This window comes from Nerophis ophidion, linkage group LG23 (genome assembly GCF_033978795.1).
Source record: "Nerophis ophidion isolate RoL-2023_Sa linkage group LG23, RoL_Noph_v1.0, whole genome shotgun sequence".
Lineage (NCBI taxonomy): Eukaryota > Metazoa > Chordata > Actinopteri > Syngnathiformes > Syngnathidae > Nerophis > Nerophis ophidion.
The window spans coordinates 8750829-8766070 of record NC_084633.1 but is presented as its reverse complement, the minus strand read 5'-3'; the positions used below and the strand labels follow the sequence as shown (position 1 = coordinate 8766070).

The following is a 15242-nucleotide window of genomic DNA, read 5'->3' as shown; positions in this document are numbered from 1 at the left end:
TTCATATTTCAAGAGAAACATTCCCAAAACAGGAAAATCAAGCAAAGCCCACTGCTGAGACAGAAGAAACCCCTGTTAGCATTGCCCTTGTTTCAGCCGGTGATGCAACCGGGGCGGGGAAAGACTGCGCACTTGCAATCGTGCCAGTCAGAGTTAAGGCGGGAAAAGGGAACAAGTATGTTCAGACCTATGCCTTCCTCGATCCTGGCAGCACAGCAACATTCTGCACAGAAAATCTAATGGACAAACTGAATGTGAAAGGATGCAAAACACAAATTATTTTGCGATCAATGGGACACGAAAAGCCTGCGAAGACCTATGAGGTCAGAGGACTGGAGGTTGGAGACTTGGAAGGGTTCACATATCTGGACCTGCCGAAAGTGTTTACACAAAGCAAGATACCTGTCTCAAAGAATAACATCATCACAAAGACTGACTTGAAGAGGTGGCCATATCTTGGTGGCATCGATTTAAAGGAAATTGAGGCAGATGTCGAACTTCTTATTGGGACTGATGTTCCTCGGGCAATGGAGCCGTGGAATATAATAAAAAGTCAAAAAGATAGACCATATGCAGTCCAAACCATACTGGGATGGGTGGTAACTGGACCACTCAGTTGCAGTGTGACAGAACTTGCTGGGCCCACTGCAGTGTCAACCAACAGAATCTCAGTAATTGAGCAGAAGGACCTCATCAGACAATATAACAAGGATTTCTCTGACAACATATATGAGGAGAAAAATGAGATGTCAGTTGAGGATAAATGTTTCATGGAGATCGCCTCAAGTTCTGTGTTTCTTAAAGATGATCACGATCCTGTGCCACTCCCTTTCCGGGATAAAGACGAAGTCATGCCTGATAACTATCATATGGTAAAAGAAAATACACTTCATCTCACGAAAAGTAAAGAAAAGGTCAAGGACAAAGAAAACAAATGTGACAAAACGAAGAAAGAAACAGAAAATCAAGGACTCCACCAAGGACAGACATGGCCAAAGAGCCAAAGTTCAGAAGGACGAGTCGGAGTACGAAATCTATGACATCAACAACCGTTTCCTCAACCTGGATGACGCCAAGCTCAGCGCCTCAGATGACCATCACGACAGACGGATGCAAGCAAGACCGTGGAACAAGGAAACTCATGGACGACAGGCCAAATGGTAAAGACATCTCCAGATGCCAATGGCTTCGTGAGCAGTTGGTTGAAACAAAGACCAACACAGTTGAAGGACCAATAGAAGCTCTGCCAGCTAATGGAAGCAGCTTGATGGACTGATGGGGGATACGGTTCTCCAGCCTTGACCCGATGACCGCTTCATATATGACTAAAGACTTTGAGACTTGACTAGTACCTCAAGTAGTTTAAGGAACTTTGAATTTGAAGAACATTATTTATTTGTATTGTGTTGTTCTATTATGGCTCCTTTGAATATTATTATTTATGTAATTGTTTAGCTAAAGCCCACAATTAGGGGCTGGGATGTTGGAGCCTATTTATATTATTTATTTATTAATTTTTTTGACAATCTAATTCAATAATGCCAATGAAGTTGTTGATTATTTATTGGATGTTTTAGATGAATTATGATTGATTGATTGTTTTCAGCTGCTCACGCTCCTCCTGGTGGGCAACTTCCTCCTCCTATAATTAGGAGGACAGCACAGCTGGGCGCTGCCTTTGTCTGTCTGTCATACTGAAGGAGTGAGGAGTGATATTGTTTGTTTACCACTAAATAAGTTTATTTGTATTATATAGAAAGTCAACCACGGTGAATATTTTTTGTTTGTGAAAATAAATTAACATTTTGAAACTGGAAGTATCTCCGCGAGTGCTTATTAGGAATTTAGTGCGTCATAAAACCTCAAAGCTACTCTGCAATCTTTATTTTTATTTTTTCGAAACCTTTTTGGAACGACAGAGTAGCCGTAACAGCATATGTCCTTGACTGCACTTAAATGTAGAATATATGTAGAATATATTTATATTATTCATATATTATATGTATAATATATGTTATATATTATTTATTATTATTATTGTCTATTGTGAGCGAACTGTGGTGCTGAATTTCCCCCAGGGATCAATAAAGTACTTTCTATTCTATTCTATTCTATTCTATTCTATAACACATTATGTCTTTAATTCCATTTCTAATTAACGTTGATTTAATTTTTATTGTCTATTTGTTTGCCTTTAAAAAAAACAAATTAATGCATTGGGCTTTTTGTGTTGGATGTCAATCACTCTAAAGTTGACAATGATTGGCTGCCCTTGCATTCGGGCTTGTTTAGCAGAATCTGATTGACGGCCTTTGTAGTAGGGCATGCAAACAGAGGAGCAGTAAGTATCGAGAGGTTGGTACAATAAATGTGAAATTTACTTTTCAAAAATGCCCTGAAGGCACCATCAATGAAAGTAGAGTGATATGCCTCCTTTTTAAGTAGTTTGTCTTACCACTGAAGCAGCTAAACCAACAAGTCGCAACTTCAACCTCACCTAACATTAGCAGCAAAGATGTTAGCTATTTAGCAGGCCATAACATTAGCCCTTTGCCAAATGATGAATTAGCTAATTGCTCTATAGTATGAAACACTGTTAGCCCCCAAACTGCACACTGAAAGATCCCGAGCATAGGATCGAACCCAGGACCTCCGTATTGTGAGGCAGACACAGTACCCGTTTCACCGTGCTGCCCGCAACAATATTGTGATGTATTCAAATTAAAATATCTCAAGTTGAGTATTTTTGTATAGCATTTTGTTAGGGTGAGATTTATTAAATTAATTGATAACATAAATAATTACAGATCATAATTTAGGATTAAAAAATGTTTCACACTATTTTACAACACTAATCCAAACACTACTTTTGTAATTCACTATCATAGAAGTCACTTAAGGGACTTTTGACACAAACAAACAATTAAATGGACAAAATCGCTGTGATAAAAGTTGTAAAAAGTATACAGCAGCAATATAATACTTTACCTGTAGGCAGTTCATGTAGAGACAGTAGAGTTTAGTTTTGTCCTTCTCCTCTAAAATGTTGCAGCGCTCCACAGCCAGCAGGTGCTGTTCAAGGTACTCATGCACTTTGTCAAAACTGTAAATGAATGGCACAATTAGGAACAGTGCAACCATTATAGATATATAATTAAACATACATAAAATAAATGGATGATTACAATCCTGTACCCTCACCTGTACTTTAGCAGGAGTTTAAGCACCATCGAGCGAACCACTGGGTTTTTATCCGCAGAGTCATCAAACGGAGAAAGCACCTTGGTCAGGATTTGCTGATTCCCTGAGGAGGTATGAACTTTGCATTAAAAAAATACTACATAACTTTGTATTTAGATCCAGCATGGTAGTTAAAGATACAGTATATGTGTGTATTAGGGATGGGAATTGTAAACGATTTGTCGATTTATTGAATTGTTAGGGGAATATTTCCACCTTAAAACAAAGTGGAATGCATAAGGAGTCTCACTGCATGTTCACTTTGTTCTGTTCTAGGACAAAACACAACGAGTACAACCGGTGTTTTTATCTTCGCAAATACACACACATAATACCTTAATTGGTTTCAATGGCGGGAAGGGGCTTCCAGGCACGAGATGAAGTGAAAGCAGACGTGGTTAACCTTAGGTTATGTTGGACTGTGGCACGGGCAACTCCGCTTCGCAGGGGTGGGGGAAGAACAGAAGCAATACGGGGGAAGAACAAATGCGATAAAAAGGAGACGGAACGCGCCAGACTTTGTAGAGCTTGGTATTTTCTCCGGCGGTGGTATTGCTAATGTTTGTACTTACTCCATTTGTAGAATACATGTTGAATCTTCAATTCTAGATGCCAACAGAACTTTGACAAACAACTTTGACAAACAGTTGAGGCAAATCGCAACTACTGTAATATTTCAGTGGGTATGAACAGCACAGAGAACAGAGTTCAGATAAATGTCCTAATGCACATTGCAAACGAACAATAATCAAATTTATTCTCACCAAATGCAATAATATTTTTTATAAAAACGATAGTTTGAGTTTAAAAATAGGCAATGAAGACAATGTAGTTAAATGCCCATTACTTGTGTATGCGCATACAGGCCAGCAAAATTTCCCACCACTCAGAACAGGAACAGCGCTGGTTTCCACGATGAGAAAAGACAGCAAGTGGAGAATGACAGCTGGACATGGGGGGGAGTTGTCCTTGAAGCACACACAAGACACCAGGTCGATGAAGAAAGCATTGCACTTATTCCTGAACAGCTTGTGCTGTTCAATTCGAATCCTGCACAAAATAAGTGAAAAAAACAATTATACCACGTATTTGCTTAAATGTATTCCATTTAATTTCTTCAAAAATACATTCATGATTGATTAAGTATTATAAAGCAAGCAAACCTTAAGTCCTCTGATGGAACCACTGCAAAGCCCTCATCAACTGACTGGTTACAGTGGGGACAGTACATCTGACAGGGAATCAACCACTTTGTAATGCATGAGCCACAGAATATGTGGTTGCACGGCAGACAGACTGGGTTATGTGGGTCTCCCTGACACAGCAAGCACCAAGGAACTGCATCAAACCTAGATGGAATATAAATGACAACCACAGCTAATTTTTAGTAGTGAAATAGAGTGCAAACCTTACGGTGGAGATTATTAGTGGTCATTGAAAAATGTACCTGAAAATCCTTTGAACAGCTTCCTCTTTGCATTTTTTGAGTAAATCGATCACTGCCTCGAATGGTTGTTGTGTTTTCAGATCAGAATTATTTGCAAGAATCTAAAAGAGAAAAGATAAGTTTTGCTGGTCATTTAATTTAATTTGACTCCACTGTGAAAAAACTCTTACTAACCTGATTGAGTGACCGCATGTAGAGTCGCACTAAAGGAGTCATTTCGCTTTCTACCACCTCAAAGTGCTCCACAAATAGGGACACAGAAAATATTCGATTCCACACATTTCTGAGAAATTGGAAGAAACAAAATCATTGAACAAAAACCAAAAGCCTTGCAGTGGTACCTTGGTTGTCGTGGGTGTGATACATGGAACAAGTACAGTAGGGGAGGATCCAAATGGCCCCATTCCTGGGTGGATCTTGCATAATAGAAGAGGGGGAGTGTCATTTTGCAAGGCAGTCTGCTGCAAATGATGGAAAGCACCACTCTACATAGCAGCTGACGCTGTGGTCAAAAGGTGTAATTGCCACAAAACACATTTTTAAATATTCAACACTCCATTGCCGTCTGGCAGCTAAAGTGGATAGTGCACCCCAATTCATCACGTTTCATGTGTCCAGTAAACCGCGACGAATGGGGCCATATAAATTATCTTTCTCCTGTATATGGGTGTGTGGCACCAATGGGTATATGGGCCTGGGTGTGTATGTTGTTGTAACTATTGTGAAAAAGCAAGTACATATGTGGCTAATCATTGCTATCAAAATTTTTCAACTAAAGTAAGAGATTTTAAAATGTTGGAACAGATTAATTTTATTTACGTTGTTTCTTACTGGGAAACATTTTTCCCGGTTTTAATACAATTCCAATTTTAACTGAACTCTTGGGAACGGATTAATAACGAAAACCAAGGCACCATTGTATTTTCATTTCATCTTGGCTTACTGGACACTGCAGACAATATTCTTGCTCTTCTCTCGATAACGTCTCACACTGTCTTCTGAGCAGACCAGCTCAATTGGAACCTTTAGTTTTTTTACTCGTCTGAGCCAGGCTTGTTTATCGGCATCTGACTCCAAGAGTCCGGGTTCCAGGTATTCCAGGCATGCCAGGGCAGCATACACGTCAAGAACCTTGAATACAAGACAGGCATTAAACACAAAATATCCATTCCGAAATAAATACAAACAGTGGAGAAGAAAGTTTTACGCTTACCAGCTCAACTCCATTGCTGAAATTAGGATTCTCCAACAGGTTGTCAGTCACCTGGGGTTCGAGGCGGCCCATTCTGCAGAGGTTCAGCAGTCTGTTTTTGAACCAATGATACGCGGCATGGATCCATGGAAGCGACAGAACTGTGTCCTCGGCAGAGAGCTGCAAGCGCAGCTCGTTGATGCAGCTGTTTAATGCACCACTCAGAAGCTGAAAAGGAGTGGAATTTACACACACACACACACACACACACACACACACACACACACACACACACACACACACACACACACACACACACACACACACACACACACACACACTATTAGAAACATGTTTGGTTTTAAAAACATTTATACTGCAAATAAATAAACCTGTAGTTCTTTCTGACAGGTCACATTCATTGTCAAAGAGACAAAATCCTGTAGGTAGCGCTGGAAAAATTCTGACTGCATCTCTGGGGTGGCCTTTGCAATGTATTGCCCTAGTGGTGTCCTCGAAAAGAATTTATTAAATCCTTGTTGAGTGTGACCTAACAAGATGATGAATTTTAAAGTAAAATGTCAAAGAAAAGTGACTCATGATCTCGTTGTGTAATGGTACCAATGGTCACCTTCATTTTGAAGCGCATGAACCCAGAGCTCCTCTATGTAGTCCTTGATCATCCCGCTGAAAGGCATGCACAAGCTCAAATCCCTGCCTTGGGTCAAGTGGTTTCGTACAAGAATCGTTCTCATCTCTGAGCTGTTTGAGAAGAAAGTCAGTGAGATGATTGTAACATATGCAAAAAGAGAAGTTACATTTGAAATAACATCCATACCACATTTCTGCAAATAGGGTATGGGAGGGCTTACTTTAACGCTTTGTTGGAATTCTATTACAAGATAATCGATATATTGCCATATATGTTAAGTGATTGAGTTTTGATCAAAATAAAATGGACTATAATGGAGAAATGCAGATACATTGCAAGAGATGAAGTGGACTGGGTAAAATTAATAAGGGGCGTAGAGCTCTGTAACATAAAAATTAAATGATGTGTAGCGAAGCGTCAACAGGAAAAAAAATTACATTTCGGCCTTTTCCTGTCAGGAGTCACCACAGCGAGTCAATTGTGTTTACATAGTTTTTACAGCATAACACTTCCACTCTTTATTCATCTGAGACTGTTTGAATTTCCTGAATAATAGTTTAAAGAGTTCATTTCAACAGTTCAGCAGCAGACTCCTGAATGTTTCTGTATAAACAAATAATGTAAGTCCAGTTCCAACTATATACATTTTGCAAGCCGATGGCCACTATTTGATGTAATACTGTATGTTTAAAAAAAATACTGTCACTTTTGTGCAAAGTGTTTTAGCGCTACTACTTACTTGAGCGTTGGCTGTGGAATTTCCAGCAATTTCTCATCGCCAAAGATCTCTAACCACAGCCTCTTGACAGAATGACTACAGTCTCTATTCATTAAAATGTCCAGGTTTTGGTCGGTGTCGATGACTGAAACCAGTTGAGCCAAGTTGGGGATGACCACAGACTGAACTCGCTTCCATAAAGTGAGCCTGTAATAGCCACCAAATTGGTTAAATCATCAAGAGTCCAGAGAAATATTGTACTGCAAAAGGAGTACAACTCACCTGAATGTACCTCCTTCCTGTAAGGCGTCAATATTAGAAGCCACATTGACAACCCAGTTGCCTGTAGCAGCTGTGAAAGTGCTGGTACTCGCTAGCATTGAATGAAGACGCCTCTTTACAATTTGGAAAAAGACACCTGCCGAGAGCAAGGAGCCGTGACGGGCACCGATGGCACCAAGGACGAAATAGTGATTACAAATTATTCAACACTACAATACCTGCTACTTCGTCACGGTCACTGAGAAGCTTCAGAAGAGTGTCAACTCGTTGAGTGCTCCGGAAACCACTTTCTTCCCGGTCCCTTAGCATGCCTACTGCACTCTGCACACAGCTACGCACCAGCTCTGTTGTGTCCATGTCCAGAGACATGTCATCTTCGTACTGCAGAAAGAGGACAAAATGGTAAAGAAAAAGCTGCAAGTTAAGCTGGGCATAAATGAATTGCAGCATATTTACTTTTACACAATGTCCTACTAAAAGTAAAACAATCAAGAAAATTCGAGTTGAGATGTGAAGCTGTGCGTACTCACATCTTTTCTCAGCTCTGCTTCCTTCTCCTGAACATCGTCCAACTCCATATCTGTGAAAATATTTTTTATTTTGTTTTTGTAAGTAACATATAAGAAACATTTAATAATATTTATTCAAAACCAATGTAATAATCACTTGCCTTCATTTGCAGCCATTTTTGTTTCAAACATCTGACTGATGGTCATGTTTTGCAAGGTTTTAATGTCTGAAACAATGTCCTTTGACTGTCGGAGGTCATCAATGTGCACCGAAGTCCAGTGGCCTGCCAACATTAAGATTTCCCCAAATTACTCTTGATATAGTCAAAAATACAAATTAACTAATGGTGATCATACCGCCATGAAATCCAACATAGGAAGTCCCTCCTTCAATTCTTCGTAGCCTGGTGATAAAGTAGATGAAGACCCTGCAGCCCAAACTCTCTGGAGTAATTTTGTTTATTTCATTCATGGATGAATACCTGCAATTGGCAAGAAAAGCTTATTTTTGTTGAATCATTTTTCTTGTATGCCAAAAACAAAGTGATGCACTCTTACTTTGCAGAGGATATGAAATTGGCACCATGGGTTGCCTCCGTAAAATCACTCTGAATGAGGATGACCTTGATGCAGGGTTCACCATGGCTCTGTTGTTTGTCATCCGTGAGGATGTTGCTACAATTTTTGGGGGAAGAAATACAATACAGTATTGTTTTCTAGAAAATGACAACATGAAAAAAAGTTGGTGATTACTGTAGTTAAAAAATTCCAGACTAATTAAATAAATAAAGGATGAACACACACTTTGAGAAAGGGTGTGTCCAAACCCCTATAGAATTTAACACAATATTTTAAGGATTGGTGTGTGCAATTATCCAACATGGATGAGCTGTGACAGAGAGCCATTTGGAAATATAAAAGAAACATTACCTCTGTTATCAACAAACCTGATTTTTTTCAGGAAGGATTGTTCTGTTTCAAACTGCTGGAGCGAGAGGAGCTCCACAGCACTTTGCAACATTTGCTCCAGCGGCTTTAAGTCAGATGCAGTGAGAAGTCTGGAGAATGTTGTAACCTGTGGTTTAAAACGCCAGTCAATTAGGCCTATGAGGTGTGGGAGCTGTGTAATTTATTTGGCACTGGTATTACTGTACCTCTGTGAAGGCGCAAACGCTATGGATATCCTGTCTTGTATGGGAAGATATGAAGTCAGCCAGGCAGCCGTTTTTCTGCTTTTGAAAGTAGACCTGTGCAAGATCTTCAACCTCCACTTTGGAGAGATCTGTGCAGTCCAACCGCACTACTGAATCTGGTGTGGCACATCTAAGCAATACGAGTTTAGCCTCATTGAGAATGCTGCCTTCGACTTCTGAGATTTCAGAATTGTCCTCCTCCGTCTTGATCACTTGATGAATCACAGAAGCACAGGTGTCTGAATGGTAGCCAATGAAGACGTCTGATGGAAGGTACTTGTATGGCTGATTCACATCAAAATTAGGCTTTCTGACTGTCACAAAGCTCCCGACCCAGTTCTTCAACTCCTCAACCATCTTCTTCTGTGGAGTTTTCAGAACAGTGTGAATGTCTAAGTAATGTTTCTCCAGCCTATTGATGAGAGGTATCGGGAACTGTTCATAGACCACCTCTCTTTCTTCTATGACAATTAGTCGGAAGTCTTTGTGCACTCTACATTTGACGCGGTGAGTTCCAAGGCCAAGGTCCACATATTTTTGTCCTCCCAAGTAGACATAATATTGGTTGAGGGCATCATAGAGACTTTCGTAGAGGTTCTGTAAGTTCAGAAGCACAACCGTTTGGCCTGTTTCCATGCAGATCTTTACTCTGTTGATGTTGCGGCAGATTTGAGCATACTCTTGGTCTTTTGGAAAGCTGGATCCAAAGATTATTTCTGGCTGCCCACACTCTGAAAAGAATGTTTGTTGCAAGATCTGAAGAGCTGCAAAATTTTTTGTAAGCACTAGCAAGTAGCGGCATTCTTCCTCTTGTCCAACTGCCTGAATGTTCTCGCTCACAAACTCAATGGCATTGATGTTCTCCAATTTAGGTGCAACTGGAAGACTTCTGGTAAAAACAGACACTGCATCAACATCAGTTTTGCCACTAAAATTTCTCAAGACTGCCTTAATGACCTCCTCACAAGTGGGCTTGCGTTGCGATATTTTGGCTGCTGCATAAATCATTTTAATCAGGCTGTAATAGTCACGCAGGCCGAAAAATCCATTGCCTTGTTCATGGCAGATTTTCAGGTAAGCTTTTGCAAAAGGTCGAAACAATTCTCTCACCTTCTCCAAAACCATCACATCAGATGAGCATATCCCTTTTGCACTTTCAATCAGTTCGCGCTCGTCAGGGTCGCCACGAGACACAAATATGCCTCTGTTCATCTTTGCAGGATCTAATGCCCAGTTGGAAATGCCAATAAAGCCAACCTTTTTGTGTGGCAGTGGCTTGTCATCAATGCATCCTTCTTCAAGCAGTGGGTGAAGGGTTTTAAGAGGCATCTTTGGGGAGTCTTCAGCAAGCCCAATCTCATCAAGAACAACGACCGAAATGTATTCATCAAGATTCTTTCCTTCCTGAAAACGTCCACATTGTCTGAATGTATTAATGATTCCCTCTGGTGTAGAGTGGGGGCTACACTGGAACGAAACCAAATGAATTTGCTTCAGCCTTTTGAAGAGGTCAGAGTGCGCAGCCTGGCCTTGCATTGCATCTGCCACCAGTGTTTTTGATAGAGATTTTGAACTTCCAGGTTTCCCAACTAAAAAAAGTGGAATCCTAAGTTCAATGCAGAGAACCATCATGAAAACATTCTCTTTGAGTGCACCATTTCTTGCAATGGTGTCAGCCATTGGTACGCCACTGAGGAGTAAATCCTGCATAATTGTGATGTCTTGTCTAATTTTTGCTGCACTGTACTCTCTTGGTAGGCTTTTGCTGACGTATTGTCTGTAATTGTCCTTATGTTCAAGGCAGGCATGGTAGCACACTCCTAAGGCCATGACAAGAGACCATATTACTGAATCTTTCTCCTTTGGCACACTCTGATCTTGTTTTTGTTGTTGGTCCCGCTTTTGATCAGTAACATACTTTTCAAGCTCTGCAAAAAAACGAGCATGGTTGTCATAAAACCAAACAAAAGTCTGCATGCAACGTTCCACGTCTCTCAGGCTGACAAAGCTACATTCATCTTTCATTGAGCGCATATATTTCTGTGAGGCAGAAAGTGCCTGAGTTATCCATTTGAAGTAACCCTGAGCAATGTTTCTGCTTTGCACAACTCTCTTCACAATCTGCTCAATGTATATCTCCTCTGTGTTATCATTTAACTGACCAAAGTCCCACACCAGCGGGATCATGCTTGGTGGCAGCGCTTGAACTCTGTAGACTAATTGTCGGAGAGGAATAGAGCCTAGCTTTTCATCAGTTTCCTCAGCTCGGACTCTGTACCCAAGACCGGCTGATTCCAACCTTTTGATCATATTTACTGTGTGCTTACGGTAAGGGTTGCATGCTGCAATGATCTGCAGTCCAGAATTAGGTACTAAACGTTCTCCTTTGACTGTCTTGTCACAAAGTACTTCCTTGATACTGCTAATGTCCTCAGTGGTGTTAGCCTCATCAAAGAAAAGAACCAAGTCCAATCCATGGATTTGTTTGTTGACTGAAGCAATGTCTTCTGCTTCTCTTACTTTTGTGTAAATCATTTCTGATGTTGTCCCTCCATGCACTTTGACCAGTTTCATGTTTTCAGACGCAAGGGTCCTCCTTTTTAATTCACAAAGATATTTGATGAGCCTTGTTTTACCACATCCTGTCTCTCCCATGATGATGACAGGGATGCCACACCTGAAACGCATATGGATTGCCAGAATCTTCATTATGTTGTCAGTTGTAAGCTCATATGTTTCATCAGGGTCCAAATGATTATGGATTCCAAGAACATTGCAGATTCTTTGTATTTTCTCACTTCTGGATAATTTATCAAAGTCTGTGTTGAAAGGAACTCCCTGAAGCTGAAGGCCTTGAAACAATGCCAGTGACATGACATTTTTTTTAATAACTCTTCCAGATTTGGGATCAAAAGCATCAACTGCCTTCTGTTCATTGGGTCTAAGATGAAAACCAATGAAGGTCATGGACATATGGTCATCATTAAAGAAGATGTATGGGTGTGGTTCTGTTTCCCATCTCTTTCTGATTAAAAAGGGGACAATATCTTCATCTGGGCCATGGTTAAGGTCCATTTGTGCTGTACTGGGGCTCTGGTCGGAAATATTGAGTGATGGAGTTGCAAAGTCCTTGGCCATCAGAATCATAAAATCCACCACAAATGTTTTGAATCCAGTAAGGATATCACCTGTTAAGTTTACATCACAGAAATGTGATGACTCACAGTCTTTCAGCTGCATGTTGAGAAACTGAGAAAAATGTCTTAGTTCTGCCCAGGATGGGTCTGTAATGCCACAGTACACGAGAAGCATCTGAAGACATTCTCCATGTGATCCCTCAGCTTCCCTGTGACAGACTTTGTTAGGCCCTTGACGGACCGTATACCTGAACTTGTCAAGATCGCTGCGGTTATGGAACCGTATGAGATACTGGTAAGGTCGCTGGAAGGCTGAGCTCCTGAACACTTTGTCATCCATTAGTGGGTTGTCACTGCTCACATTGGGATCTTCCTGCGGCTCCATTATCAGCCTCAGTACCTCTTTAGGAGGTCGACAAAAAATATTAGGAAACACATCAGTGAACGAGCTTATTGGGGTTTTCGTCTAGACAGAAAACACAGAAAAGCGTAAAATAAGCAAATTGACAGACTTAGTTGACAATGTTAGTTCTCAGAACTCTTACCTGACCGGAAGGATTTCTGTTTTGCTCGACAGTTTGTTCCAAGAACTCAATGACATATAAATGCTTGTCACTGCACTTCCACATGTTTCCCTCAGAGTCCATTAGGTAACGCAGAAAGAGCAACTTAAAAAGAAACTCGTGGATTCCTTTCTGTACCTTTAAAAACAGAGGAAATACTGTTTAAGATTGGCAATATTATTAGCAAGAATAATTGCACAAAATACACAACTTCACTAAATGAAAATATGCATTTGATGAAAACATTAAATCATTTCGTTTTAAGTTCTCAATAAAAGTTATTCTTACCGATGATGTAATATCAAAATGGAACACAATGAGTTTCTTCTTTGCACGAATGTCCAAAAGAGACTTAAGAATGGTGTTCTCATCAATACTTGGTTCAATCAAGCGAATGCATTTCATCATTGATGGATTTTCAACTGAGGCTTTCAGGGTTTCATAAAGCCTCTTAATGTAAAGGGATTTACCTGAAATTAAAACAAACAGGAGCAATTTGATTTTGATATTTTTCCTCAATTAATAAATATCAATGAAGATATAAACTCACCAACACCAGCCCTTGTCGACGATACTGTACCAATACAGAGGCGATCTTTGAATACAGCTGCTGCGCTACATTGATCTGCTGGGACCACATAATGCCGATGGAGATACTCTTTTATGTCGGCCAGTGGTTCTTGAGGAACTATGTGCAACCTGTATTGACTGAAGGCTGTTGGAAGGTAGGTATGTTCTCTTTCTGAGCTGCAAAGGATAACAAGTCTATAGTCTTTCATGCGCTGTAATTTCTTGCATTGAAAAAACTTCTCAACTTTAGAGCTCACGTCATATGTAAGCATATCCCCATACAGAAGACAGTATATTTTGTTCCCGCTGCAACCTGCCATAAAACAACGTCTGAGGAATAGCTCCACCTGTTCATACGTTGTCAATGAGTTGCACAACAGGACCTCATCGTAAGTTGGGAGCGGCTCACCTTCACTGGCCATATAAATAGAGATGCAAGAAGTCAACACCTCTTTGTGAGGACAAACAATGAGGTTTGGATTTCCAGCTGCCAGGCCTAAAGGGGACTCCCTTTTAATTAATTTCTTTTCAGAAATATTCCCACCCCCATTGTCCTTGTCAGCCAATATTTCCAGCAGTCTTCCAAGACTTTTTAGATCAAGAATGTGTGGAAGAAATTGTTTCATGTCTTTCATGTAAGCATTCCATATCTGATCAAAACTTTGCAATCCATTTGTTTGTTCCCCAAGATATGACACAGTATCCGATTCTCTATTAAGGTCAGAGATTCCCATCTCGCAACCTGGTACTACAACAAAGGTCTGGAACTCAATTTCCTCATTTTGTTCTTGTGGCTGCGCAAGGATTTCATTTTGGAATTCATGCCAGATATTTTTTAAGTCTGAGGCTGTGCATTTTGACTTCACAAAGGACAGCATCATTAGCACTTGATCCTCTACATATCCCATATGTTGAAGTGACAGGTTGTTGGATAGGTAGACAACCTGTTCAGCTGTAAAGTAGTTTAAATAGTAATGCTGTGATCTCTGTTTGTCCACAAAATCCATCCAAAAGTACAGGCATTTCTCCATTTTCCTGCAAAGTTCAGGCAAACACCCCTCAATGTTGCCTTCAACGGCGACACGATTGAAAAGGTTCCCTAGGTTGAAGTCCATCACAATACTGTTTCTCTCACTGGCGCAGCAGTGGATTTCGGCCTCCCAGTGTCTAAAGAGAGGGTTTCCAGCAGCGTAGAGGGCAATGAAAGCCTCAGATAGTCTTTGAACACCAGCAAACACCTGCAAATGAAAGAAATTGTGTTAAAAGCATACCTTTTCCCCAATCATTTAAAAGTTTGTTGCAAGTTGCAGTAACCTACAAGGTATTTTTTTCACCTCCGCACTACTGGACATCAATGTTCTTTCTAAGCTGCGCGCGTGCACAATTGTGCTCTGCTTCAGCATCCTCTACCCACAGCAAATCTATGCAACTTGCTCTTGTCTCTCGTAAGGATTGTGAACGGGAGGCAAAATTCCCCCCAAAAAGTGCAGTTCCCCTTTAAGGTTTGTTATTTAAGTACAAAAAACTAAACCGTCTAGAACCATCTTCTGTTGCCTGGTTGTATTGTGCCATATGTTTTGTACTGAAATCTGTATTCCAAAAATGCCAGCTTACAATGATCCTCAGAGCTCTAAAAAAGCTTCAAAACACATTTATAAACGCTAGCTTTTAGATAGACCCCTTTTTAGACAAGCCGATCTGCTGCTTTTCTTCTCTGTTTCCTCTGGATCATTATGGAT

General features: G+C 40.4%; 1 protein-coding gene across 3 annotated transcripts in view; it reads right to left on the bottom strand.

Moving 5' to 3' along the window:
- LOC133541821 (E3 ubiquitin-protein ligase rnf213-alpha-like) overlaps positions 1 to 15242 on the bottom strand; it is an 88648-nt gene that overhangs the window by 34245 nt on the left and 39161 nt on the right. For all 3 annotated transcript variants that reach the window (XM_061885444.1, XM_061885445.1, XM_061885446.1), the window contains 22 exons: positions 13484 to 14741; positions 13222 to 13403; positions 12916 to 13071; positions 9195 to 12836; positions 8988 to 9115; positions 8599 to 8715; positions 8398 to 8522; positions 8202 to 8324; positions 8062 to 8111; positions 7750 to 7912; positions 7532 to 7667; positions 7271 to 7456; positions 6511 to 6641; positions 6272 to 6429; positions 5901 to 6107; positions 5631 to 5818; positions 4862 to 4970; positions 4688 to 4788; positions 4404 to 4589; positions 4124 to 4290; positions 3202 to 3304; positions 2989 to 3103 (listed from right to left, as the gene is read on the bottom strand). In XM_061885444.1, coding sequence (XP_061741428.1) covers positions 2989 to 3103; positions 3202 to 3304; positions 4124 to 4290; positions 4404 to 4589; positions 4688 to 4788; positions 4862 to 4970; positions 5631 to 5818; positions 5901 to 6107; positions 6272 to 6429; positions 6511 to 6641; positions 7271 to 7456; positions 7532 to 7667; positions 7750 to 7912; positions 8062 to 8111; positions 8202 to 8324; positions 8398 to 8522; positions 8599 to 8715; positions 8988 to 9115; positions 9195 to 12836; positions 12916 to 13071; positions 13222 to 13403; positions 13484 to 14741 — 7731 coding nt within the window. The remainder of the gene's footprint in view (positions 1 to 2988; positions 3104 to 3201; positions 3305 to 4123; positions 4291 to 4403; positions 4590 to 4687; positions 4789 to 4861; positions 4971 to 5630; positions 5819 to 5900; positions 6108 to 6271; positions 6430 to 6510; positions 6642 to 7270; positions 7457 to 7531; positions 7668 to 7749; positions 7913 to 8061; positions 8112 to 8201; positions 8325 to 8397; positions 8523 to 8598; positions 8716 to 8987; positions 9116 to 9194; positions 12837 to 12915; positions 13072 to 13221; positions 13404 to 13483; positions 14742 to 15242) is intronic.